The 12,376-nt window shown below is 33.1% G+C and overlaps 1 protein-coding gene across 1 annotated transcript; it reads right to left on the bottom strand.

Moving 5' to 3' along the window:
* Window positions 1-1,679: 1,679 nt before the first annotated feature.
* LOC128167631 (mitochondrial uncoupling protein 4-like) lies at window positions 1,680-10,293 on the bottom strand. The gene is made up of 10 exons (XM_052833450.1): window positions 10,008-10,293; window positions 9,012-9,122; window positions 7,392-7,454; window positions 7,101-7,185; window positions 6,036-6,158; window positions 4,834-4,946; window positions 4,606-4,690; window positions 4,233-4,322; window positions 3,211-3,313; window positions 1,680-2,788 (listed from the first exon to the last, which is right to left on the bottom strand). Exons 1-10 carry the CDS (start codon window positions 10,108-10,110, stop codon window positions 2,717-2,719), a joined length of 948 nt encoding a protein of 315 aa, XP_052689410.1. The 5' UTR covers window positions 10,111-10,293; the 3' UTR covers window positions 1,680-2,716.
* Window positions 10,294-12,376: the final 2,083 nt, after the last annotated feature.

Raw genomic sequence — 12,376 nt, forward strand, 5'->3', positions numbered from 1 at the left:
ACGCTATAATTTCATCATCACAGGTACATTTGATACCGAAATATGGAAACTTTTTTACCACTCTTCATTATGAGTAAGGACGAATACAACCAATAATATCAAAATAACTTTTAGATACATTGTCATATATTTACATCTACAAAGTATTATTCCCTCTATTTCTTAAGGAAACCTATAGTTAATTCATAGCTCTATAGAAACAGCCAGACTGAAATCTACATGCCCCATTTATTGATTGGTCGAAATCTACAGCGGCTGAAACTGATAAGAAATTCATATTTCATTCTCTATTACATGTAAGACAAATATAACCCCATCATTTAAAACTACATGTACGAATGTATCTCTTCATTTCATGATTCAGAGGCGCTAACAGTTGTCATTCTTTCAGAATAGGAGCTAGTTATATAGCTTAAATTGGGGGGGGTTGTTACACATATAATACATGTATTTCTTTTTACTTATTTATCATATTTTATATTAATTTATGTAATGGTTCATAGTTATGTGCAGGCCTTTGGAAGGGGGCTTTTTGGGGAATTAGCGGTAATTTTTCCAAACGGGAGTTCAGGGGGTTGGAGGTTGGAACCCTCCTTTCTGTGGGCCCTTTATGTACCCGTTTTTAGATTCATTATACTTTTTATTTTTATAAATCAGCTCTTGACTTTCCAAAATACAAGACTTCTAAAATTCACCCCTTCTCTATAGTGTCAAAAGTATGAATATCGAAATGTCTTGTAAATACCGCGGTTTTTCAAAAGAAATTGATTACAGAAGGCATATGAATATGTACATAATTTTATGCATGTGTTGATTTTTATAAGATGTGCTCTAGATATAGAATTTAGTACAGTTAACAGTCTAACTACTAGTATCTTGAAAACAAGTTTTCAAATTTGTTTTTAAAAATAGTCTCTGTCGCTATAGCACGAAAACTAGGACTTAAGTGGCTTAAATTGTAGGAATTACTTGTAATCAAAATTTTGATTTTACTCGTATCGAGAGGTGGATATTCTGTGCCTCCCTAACCATCTTTTTAATGTTCATCTTCCCAATTTCAAATTTCCCCTGTTGGGTCTTAGCTGTCTCTCTTTTGTTTAAGGTTACTTTTATCGAAAAGTAGTTTAAATTTGCATAAATATTCACACACAAACTGTGATATCATTTACAACCTGTTTGCATTATACAAGCCGCCACTAGTTGTGAATAAAAAAAATCCATAGGCGTCGGATTTCTAATAAAACTAAGGCCCCCCCCCCCCCACTTTCAATTTGCTTCCGACGCTACTGAATACAGTTTTGTCAGATATAAAACGTGACTGTAAATCATAGGATGCACGCATCTGTGGGAGGGTGCTATCAGAAATTTATATAATTCCCTATTTTCCTTCCTTTCTTCCACCCCCCCCCTTACCTTTTTGATCATCTGCTAGAAAATAAAATCAATCTTACACTAATCTTTACTTTTTTCTCCCTTCATTATTTTTTTCCTTCAAGAAACTGTTACAAGTCAAAGGTGATCTTTTTTTAAAAAATCACCAGTAGATAGCAAAAGTGGGTTTTTTAAACAACAAATTCATTTATATTTCAAATTTTATTGCAATTTGATTCGTCACAAACCATTCCATTTTCAATAAAAAAAAAAAAAAAAACTAATCAAAATAAATGCATTTTATACACATGTTTATAAATTTTGGCAAACATCACACTCTGCCCTGTGTGAAATTAATCTGCACAACACACATACACATGTTGCAGGCATTTCTGGTGTACAAGGTGATTTAATCACAATAATTAAAATTCACGATGCTCAACGCATGTCAGTAATTCACATACATGTATTAAAATGAGGTGACCGATTTCTGATACACACATAGTGGTGTGAATATCATCATTAATATCATAAATAACTAATGCTAATTTTATATTGACTATACTTAAGAAATGCTCTCACCAAACAAATGCACATTCAATGGTGTATGATTTGAATAAACCTATTTTTACCCCATTTTCATGGCATGACAAAAAAAATTCAACATATCAGGCCTGTTGAAAGCGATCCATTAAAACCTTCATATGTATGAAAAGCTTAGTAAACCATGGGTGAAAAGTGACAACTAAATTATACCCTTAATGTTTTACAATGTACATGAAAAATGAAAAATCACTGATTTATATCCAGCGAATTGACTGATGTGGATTAGAAAAAAAATTATGATAATACATGTACTGTATTACCAAGTAACCAAATTGTCTACGCAGTGTCTAATTGTGGTGTGCTCACAACAATCCCTGCCTCTATTTTAGTGTGGTAAAAACTAATCATATATGATATCATTAAACAAATGGTGATCTGTATTTAATGCATGTAATTGGACTAGTAAATTATATACATGTACATTAAACCTGCATTGCTGTTCAGATCTGAGAAATGATAGCTTGTGTACATCAATAGATGATGAATAATACATGTATAAAATGATAAAATGACCTTTTCCTAGGATATATAAATATAATAACTATAAATTATGTACAATTTCATCATAGATTATTATCGAAGATTGTCTATACATATACTCTGAGAAAATTATAATGCATTGGTATATTTCTATGCAAAATATATATACAAATATGTAATTGTTTTTGTAAAAAACAAAGATGACATCTGATATGCAACAGGCAGGATTATTCAGTGTGTGCTATAAATCACAGTCTCGTTAAAATGAGTTAGTTCCGGCAAGCTGTCGGATCTTCTCATAGGACAACCAGAAAGTAAGAGACCAGGGGGCCTAAAACGAGAAAGACGTTGATATTTTCATCACACCAGTTTCATGTATCTGTAGATAGAATCTTGACGGACAATATTTGACCTTTGACCTTATCGTCCTTAACCAATTCCTATTTGACCCAAACTAGTATAAACCCTATGATCTTACTGGGTTTTTTTAAAACTAGAATGGTGGTTTAAATCATATGACATTACCATTCAAGACCAGTTCCTATGATCTTACCTTTCATGGCAAGGTTAGTATAAATCCTATGACCTTAACACTCAAAACCAAATTGGTATAATATTCCTATGACGATATCATTCTTGTTAAACAATATTGGTATAAATCCTATAATCTTACCATTCTTAACCAGTTTGGTATAAATATAATTGACTTTACCATTTTTATCCAGATTAATGATATAAATCCCGTGACCTTACCATTCTTAACCAGATAGGTATGAATCCTTTGTAGAGTGCCATCACTCCTTCCTTTGTAGCTGTTTTTATAAGGCAGTCCATTGATCCGCTGTACAGTAAACCCCTACAGAAGTGAGATCAGAACAATTAACATTCAGGCATGTTGTCAATACACATAAAGCGTTGTTTATATCATAATTCATAGAGTTCAAAACAGTTGGAAATATTGATTTTGTTAGTAAATGAAAAAGAAAATGCTAGTGTTCCACATTTTCCAATCAAACTTTGCTACACCTGTCTCAAATTTAGAAATAAGATATCTGTGAGCCAATGATCAATAGTGATACCCCCGCTCTGATGTGAATTTGTAAAATAAGTAAAGTCGACATTTAACAGGAAGTTGTCATCCGATTGGTACAAAAATATATCCCACAATATGGCATGCTTAAACAAATGGCATGTTAAAATTTCAAGCATCTGCAATTTACAGTTGCTGAGAAATCTTTGACAAAAATTTTTTGGCTGAAAATAAACAAAGTCGTCATTTAACAGAAAGTTGATGTCCAATTGGTACAAAAATAGATCCAACCATATGGCATGCCTAAACAAACAGTGTGTTAAAATTACAAGCATCTGCGATAAATAGTTGCTGAGAAATCTTTGACAAAAATTTGTGTTATGGACAGACAGACAGACAAACAGACACACAAGGGTAAAACAGTATACCCCCTTCTCCTTCGGAGTGGGGTATAAAAATCTAATCAAAATTTAAAGATAATTTTTATGGTACAGAGTAATTGTATATTTGCAAAATATAGCAGCATTAAAATACTTCAAAATACCTGTATAATATATCAGGCTATGTAAACTTTCTGTTCACATCAATTATGTAATTCTTGACCACTAAGGCATAGAATTACATGACTGTACTTGGCAACAGACCTGCTCCAGAGACTTAACCCTGAATGTCAAAACTTGTCTGATTTTTCCAGGTGAGCTAAAAGGCATTTGCTTCCTGGTAAAAATAAAACCGCTTTACTTACTTTCCATTTTTGGTTGGCTGGTTCATTATTCTGGTTTTGACAACATCGGCTGGTGTCCCAAAGGTTGCAGCAACAAGACCTGAACAACCACTGCAGAAAAAAAGATATACAGTCAACCCTGAAAACAAACAACGGTGTACCGTACATATATAATACAGGTATCAAGATCAATCATAAACTAAAACCTTTATACTAAGACAGCTCTTTAAATTAAGTGACCATCTTATTGGCATAAATACATACTACATTAAAGCCTTGAATCTTTAGATTATGATAGCTTGATTGTTTGGGGGAAAGGGGGGAATAGAAAAACAATACATTACTAAATTATAGAAAGTAGTTTTCAATAAACATTTTAACTGTCAATACAAACCTTGCTAATGAATGTGTAACGTAGTTGTCTTGTAGATCAGTGTGCCGCAAGAGGTTTTGCTTGGCGGTATCATAAGTGCACAAGTCTAAAAAGACACTATAACATAGCTAGAAAATAAAAATATAGCATCAATATATATGTATGAAAAAGATATCCATAGAAAATCTGAAAATAATGTTGCTCTGCATTGTAACTCATCACAGCTCTTCACAGGAAAAATGTGTTTACCTCCCATGTTGACTAGTGCTGCCCTCTGCACATTTGGAATCACTCCTCTGTAAAGTCCCTTAACTCCACTTTCTGCCACGATTTTGTTGAATGCATCTAATGCACCCTTCACTCTGAAATGAGATATAGTTAGCAGTACATTGTATTTGTATCGTCAAATTGGTCTAAAACAATTAACATTAAATGGTTCTGAATAATGAAAATCAACTTTTATTCATCCACAAGGAAGATTTTTGCCAGGTTTGTAAATTAAGCCTCGCCCAACATCAAGAATATTTTTCATCACAAACCACTTATTAAATCTATTTGGTATTTTATTATTTAGATAATCTACATCTTAATTGTGAAAATTAGTTGCCTGCGATAAACCCATTTATCTTGTGTAGATTGCAAAATAAAGTTGTCACGATTAAAAGTTGGTTTACAATAAGCGACCTAAATGACATCATTGTAAGTTTTTACAGCTTAGAGGATTTCTTCAATATAGAAGCATTACAAGTAAAAGTTTATGTAATATTCTGTTGTGAAGTCACTGAATATGCAAATGCAATCTTAATTTCTCTTTGACACTGCATTGTAAAGAGGGAAATTTACTTCCTGATTCCAATTTGGCAAAGTTTAGAGATGACCTGTGTCAAATTTGTCATTGCTGTTATGTTTACCGAGTAGCATACATTCCTTAAACTTTCAGCACAGAACCTACATTTACATTAGTTCCATTTACTGAGCTATTTCTTCTAAAGAAAATTGTCCAAACAACAGTGTAAACTTTGAGAAGGAGTCCCGAGTCACATTAATGCAGAGAGGCACAAGTTTTTGTATATGTATAGATTTCATGTGAACAGCTTTTGCTAGAATTTACTATTTATAAAACTGGTTTTATATAATTTTTTTATGATTTTTCTTTAAGAAAAAAAAATTTGGGCTTAATTGGCAATGCTTACATTGCAGTTGATTCAAAATATCATTCTATGATTATATTTCTGAGAATTTCAGTATGAATGTACAGTATGCAAGAGATTTGTTTACTTAAGATAATGGGCAGTCCAGAACAACTTGCTGCAGTTACCAGGGTATGTATAGATTTAAATACCTATGCATAACTCTGATCGCCCATGTGGGCCACACAATCTCTATACACTTTATTAACAAAAATGCTTTCCAAAAAAAATAATTCCCTTTTTCTCTAGATTTTTCATTACCTCGGAGGCTTCCCCTCCAACTTTCGCCTGCCCTCCATCTGCAGTTGAACTTTAATTAGGTCGGTTGGACTCGCTATGAGTTGTCCCAGCGCTCCAGCACATAAACCCCCAACTGAGGCTTTCCTGTCAAATGTTGAAAACCGATCATAGAATTCATGCATTCCAGACTTTCTGTCTAAATAATAAATGACCTTCACAATTTCTGCTTTGTAATGCTACAGTTCACAACATACATGTAGGTAATAACTAACAAATGTTTTTTGTGTAAAATACAGGTCAATTCATTCAATCAAAGCAATCACACTATAATAAACAAGAGTGAACAGTATCCATAACCCATTTGTCAACCCTGAATTGATAAACACGACCTATCCAGAGAGAATATACTCTACATATGCAATATTTTCCCCCAAAAAACTAAGTTCAAAAAGTGGTATTTTTTCATAAAATAACAAAAATCAAAATCCAAGTAACATGACGTCTCTGATACATGTACAATTGAACAGCAAAACAACAATATCCTAACTTGAATCCGTACCCTATGTATATGCCAAAAAATGACTAAAATCAACAAGAGGTATTTTTTTTCATGAATTATTAAAAGTCAAAATCCAAGTAATAGGCATATTTCTGATATATCTTCAATTGATCTGCAAAACAACAACTTTCTATCGAGAAAACTGTAGGAGGAGTTATCTGTACAATAGGGGTATTGGTACCCTTTTGGCAGCCGTCTGCCCCATCTTGAAAAACCTGGTTAAAAATTATGCAACATATCTGGGTCTTAATACATGCATGACTACCTAAATGCTGCTGATTAAAGATTTAAAAAAACAGAAAAGAAAGAATTTCTGTCAACATTTCGAAGTGATAATTGACTTTTAAGAAATTAAAGATCCATAATATGCAACATAGAATTAGCTATTACATGTAATTAGGTTTTACCGATGCAATTTTCTCCTTGCACCTGCACGAGCATGATTAGCATGAAGTAATAAGCTCAATCAAACCTCTTTGTATTATGTACCAGTAATAAATACCATTGAAAGATCAATGTCACATTACCAGACTGGGAAGCTTCCATCTGCCTCTCTTTGTAGAATGTGTTCTCGAAAAAGTTCATATATAGACATCCGACTACCGGTGTACACTGCCAAAACAAGAACAACACAAATCAATTAAACCTAATTGCAAGCATTTCATGCAGATTTTTGTAACCATCCAGCTATTAAGTCAACCGCGATGTATTTCAAAGCTAAAATTCAGACAGCAAATACGGAATACAGTAGAAGAATAGTTATTAAGTGTACTGGTAATTATATCAGATCTCTCTCTCTCTCTCTCTCTCTGACTTACCTATGTGACGTATTAATGCTGGCTGTAGACCCTGATAAAGACATGCTACCCCTTCTTCCTGCACTGAAAAAAACCCAGACAATAGAAATACAGTACATCTATAAAGAAACACATAATAACAATAAGCCATCATATTGAAAATATTCCCAGACCCTCCTCAAATAGATATAACATACATTATACATGTACATGCTGGTTTCAAGGTCAGGATCATCAGAATCATGAAATCCATTTACATTACTTGTCACAAACTTAACATTCTTATTCCAGTATAATTATGATTTCGGTTTGTGCTTTAAATATCTAAATATTTTTTTTATTTTTCATCACTAATTGAATATACAGTTGTGTAAAAATCTAACAAACCATCTATGGATTACAGTTTTCATTGTTGCATTGTGTGATAACTACTTTCTACAAAGGATATTTCATATTCTATTACATAAAATGTTGTTGTTTTTTTTCCTTCAACGCCTGTACAATTTATGAAGTCATGTAACTGCTCCTATCTTGAATAGCAATACATGTATTACAAAACCAACATTATTACTTCATTCTTGTAATTAATCTTTTTCTGAAAACAGCTACTCTGTTCTTATAAATGCAGACAATTCATCTAAAACATAGTGCATCTATTCCTATAATTTTGCTATAAAAAACTTGCATTAAGAGATTACATTTTTTTCTGGGCAATAAGTCTTTTGGGAATTGATTTTGTGCCATCAAGATCCTAGCCAATGTTCCCAAATTTTCAGAATGTAAAAATACCATGGAGGAAATGCTTCATTTTCCAGCAATATCATTTGCAGTAAACATTTTTTGATCAATGACGTTCTTGTGGCAGACGTGTGGTAGAGATAATGATGGTAAATGAATCTATTGTATAATTTCTTGGTCAAGTATGTCATATTTGTGGATATATATAGTCATAGAACAGCATGTGATTTTTTAAGCACATGTTTCCTTATAAGCATCCATTGCAATTTGAACCTCTGTATTCTCAAGTTAATTGACCAGATGTATCGGATCAAGGTTCTTTCATACAACAAACATCCCTAAGAACATATTTTCTGGTAAATGTGATGAATCCAATTTTTATGCATACAAAGTACATGTATTGCGTCACAAATGTCTCCATAAGATTCCAGTCTGATGATTACATTATAGGCGTATGTATAAATTATGCTTGACCGGAAATTTATGAAAGGCTAGACAATATTTCATATGAAGCACTTTGCGCTTAAAAATAACACTTCCTGGTCTCTCTTTAATTAAATTAAAATTAAACTGACACTGATTTTAAAATAAAATTATAACTTATATATATCATGCACAATTTACAATAACTAAAAATACAGATCATTTGATTGCTGCCAATCTATCAGAATTATTCATCCACTTCACACTTCAAAAATATTTGTTTTTTATTTATTAGGGCAGTGTTCATGAAGCGTACACAACTAACACAAGTCAATGAATCTTCCAAAATCCATTCTTCAAAAAGCATTTAACACATCTACAGGTATCCAACCCAAAAACTGTAATAGTGATGTTAAAATAATGCTCTACATCACTAATTAGGAACTGATTGAAGTTACTTATAATTGACACTACTTTTACCTATTCCTACTGCTGTCCTGACCATTCCTCTACGTGCCCCAATGGCTCCATCCCCTGATATTTCCCCTTGGATCTGTAGGCGGGTTTTGGTCAGATCTAATGGGTACGTTGCTGTAAAATAAGATATAGAAATCGAAACACAACTCTCATACAAAATATACAATGTACATTGACATTCAACTCCTGTAACAGCCTTTGCACCAGGATTGAATAACATCTACTCTCCATTGCAATTAAAGAATTTATTATATAATTTGGTTTCAATATCACGAAGTCAGAAATTAAATGTGCAAACAATCTAGCACATGGCAACATACACATCTGGATTTTAAAAGACCATATATCTACAGCCGTATTTATGAAATCAAATTGTGCAGTGATTTATATTTATAAATGAATCTAATGTGTGTGTGGGTTGGTATGTGGGGGTGGAAAGTCAGTTATTTAATATCAGTTTTAAAAACTTAGGAAGTTTCAACACCTTTCAAAACCCCTCACCCCCCCCACCCCCCCCCCCCCCCCCCAAAAAAAAAACCCCATGACCTGTCCAGACCTCCCTGTATGAATAAATCACCAAAATTCCAAATCTGCATCTGTTTATTATGTACATATTGAAAAGCTCTCTGTTCTACTTGCTAGTTACTAAAAATACATATTCTAATTAACAGAATGGGCTAATTAAATATTGCATCATCTACATGCATGAGCTTCTAAAAAATTATGATCTATGGAAAATACAGATATTTTTAAAACTTTTGCCACGAAAAAATTTAAAAGTACAGCATATTTTCCTATCACTATAGAACACCATGCATGCTTATCAGTGAAACCAAATATAATCCCTAGTGTCACTATATATAGGCCTAGTTTGATAAACAGCTGACCTTGAACACAACAGTTTAATAAATCATTTAAATATACTGCCAAAAATTTCCCCAAGAAAAGAGACAGAAGAAATTTATGACTTGAAATCAATGGTGCAAAATCACGACAGACCTGTCTCTGCACAGACTGCAGCCAGTGATGACAGGACGTATTTGAACCAAAAGGAATCAGCTGTTGTTGTTGTTGTTGTTGCTAGCTTGCTCCCGCCCGTCATTTTGACACACTGGTTTCGCCTTCTGCTACAACACAAGCTAAATCTATACTTTTAGTAGGCACTGATATGACACTCTCTTCTGTTACACAAACACTACGAGATAGTGTCATCGTCTATACCATTTCACGTGTAGCAATAATGGGGAAAACTGAACCGGAAGTGATTTTTGTTATCGAGGGCACTGTGTAAAATTGGGTAAAATGTACAACTGTATAGGACTCGAGTTACAACCGGTTCAGCGTCCGGTTGTTACTTGATTTCTAAAATTCAATTGGTTAAAGGCGTATGGTCACGATTTTGGTCGAAAATTATTTTTCCGATTTAAATGTTAACCCTGTTTACAATGCTTTCGTAAGGTATTTTAAATAGGCAACCAAAATTTGAGTATCAGTCGTTGAGAACACTGTACGTGCCGGATAATTATGCCAGTGCCAAGATCTATGGCATTTTTGCACCCTTTTAAGCTGCATATATCGAAAAATTCATATATTATTTTTATATCTTTTGGCAACATTTTTGGCCAGTTTCGGGCAGAAACAAGCCAGTTCAAGAAATGTTTACATGTATATTCTAATCCTCAAATGTACAAGATGGCCGCACATCCCCTTAATTTAGAAAACGGCCTGTCTGAATCAATTCCTATTGGAAAACCCCTTCTCCTCAGTAAAGGAAATATATTTCGATCCTATAGGAATCTTAGAAAATTCTGAAGGATTGTCAATATTTCCTGTAAGAGAATCATTTCTCCTAAAGGAATAATCACTTTCCTATGGGATATTATTTTTCAAAGTTATATATATATGTAAATATCTCATCTGTCAGGTGAAGCACACTAAAAACAATTAAAAGTGGTTATTAACTCTCAAGGCAATGGTCTATCATTTTGTATATATATATATAGATTTTCCCGAAACTGCATTTTGGGTGGAATAAATGTCACCATATGGCACTGGCAAATTATCCAGCAAGGTGTTTGAGTTATATAAGCGAGTTACTGTCAGCTTACAATTCTTAGCTTTGTAAGCAAAGCTTTTGTTTAATTCCAGTTTTAGACCGAAAATTAATGTGTTAAACATTAGGAACTGTTTATTTATGCTTAAAATGAATAAGGAAAAAGACAAATCAGCTTGAAAGAAGATTTTTTTTCTGTTACATTGAATTGACGTAAACGAAAAACAGGACACGGGCCTTGTTTACATGACAAAGAATTAGTAATATCTTGCTCATCTCTATGCCTGACTCTCAAATTTCACATGAACATTAGAAATACAATGCAAAATCATTGTATATAATAAAAAACACAGAGAGAGAGAGAGAGAGAGAGAGAGAGAGAGAGAGAGAGAGAGAGAGAGAGAGAGAGAGAGATTTCATTAATTGGTAATTCATTCGGGTTATGAACAGCGATCATTGATGTATGTAGCGATGTAGCAACTTGAAATGCAATAAAAATGCATTTAATGTAATAAACTCTCGATCGTTAGTACATTCTGCGATATAAATTTAAAGCTGCTTGGTCCGATTTTAATATATAAAATTGGGTACGCTTTTAGACGACGGTTATGCTAAGTTTGTGTATAATAATAGACATTTCAAAAATTTTTCCAGTCAATTACGCCAAATTTAAATGAAAAATATGTGTACAAAATTTGTGATCAAAACAAGCAACAATAAAGGGCATCTCGTATAATTTCGCCTCATGTTAAAATTACCCCTGACGTAGAGACCGGTATGGTTGTATTACGACTTCGACATCGCTATAAATAAAGGTCGTAATGTTCAGGTAAATTAAAAAAAGGGGGAAATTTTATCCGCTAATATTTCTGAAGTTTGCTTTGTTTACAATCAATGCATAACATGCGGGTTGAATAAACCCAATCATCTGGGGGACGAAACCAAACGGTTCCCTTTTCTAAACATTCCCATGATGCATTTTGGATTGTTTTTTCGTTTGCCCAAAAAGAAATTATTTTATTTACTTTAAATATTTCTAACTTTGAAAGGAGACCAATTCTGCTGGTGTAAATAGGAGAAAGTCCATAACTTTCTTAGATAATTGATTTGTATGGAAAATTATTTGATACTGTAAAAACTTAAAAATTGGACCAAGCAGCTTTAAGCTTTTTTTTCTGAGACAATGCACCAGTGAAAATGTTGCCATTGCTTTGATTTAAATTGCATAATGCCTAGTGCATTTCTAAACGGAAAATAAAATGTTTTTTGTTTACACCGTTCCTGTCAGTCTTTCTTAATGAAGATAATATTAATT

The sequence above is a fragment of the Crassostrea angulata genome, chromosome 10 (assembly GCF_025612915.1).
Source record: "Crassostrea angulata isolate pt1a10 chromosome 10, ASM2561291v2, whole genome shotgun sequence".
NCBI classification, from domain to species: Eukaryota; Metazoa; Mollusca; class Bivalvia; order Ostreida; family Ostreidae; genus Magallana; species Magallana angulata.

Bases quoted from the DNA above. Each gene is read 5' to 3' on its own strand.
- LOC128167631 (XM_052833450.1), bottom strand. From the start codon at position 10,110: ATGACGGGCGGGAGCAAGCTAGCAACAACAACAACAACAACAGCTGAT. The intron at 9,123-10,007 runs GTCTGTCGTGAT...CTTATTTTACAG, and splicing joins TGCAGTCTGTGCAGAGACAG to CAACGTACCCATTAGATCTG. The intron at 4,323-4,605 runs GTTTGTATTGAC...TTTTTTCTGCAG, and splicing joins GTTACACATTCATTAGCAAG to TGGTTGTTCAGGTCTTGTTG.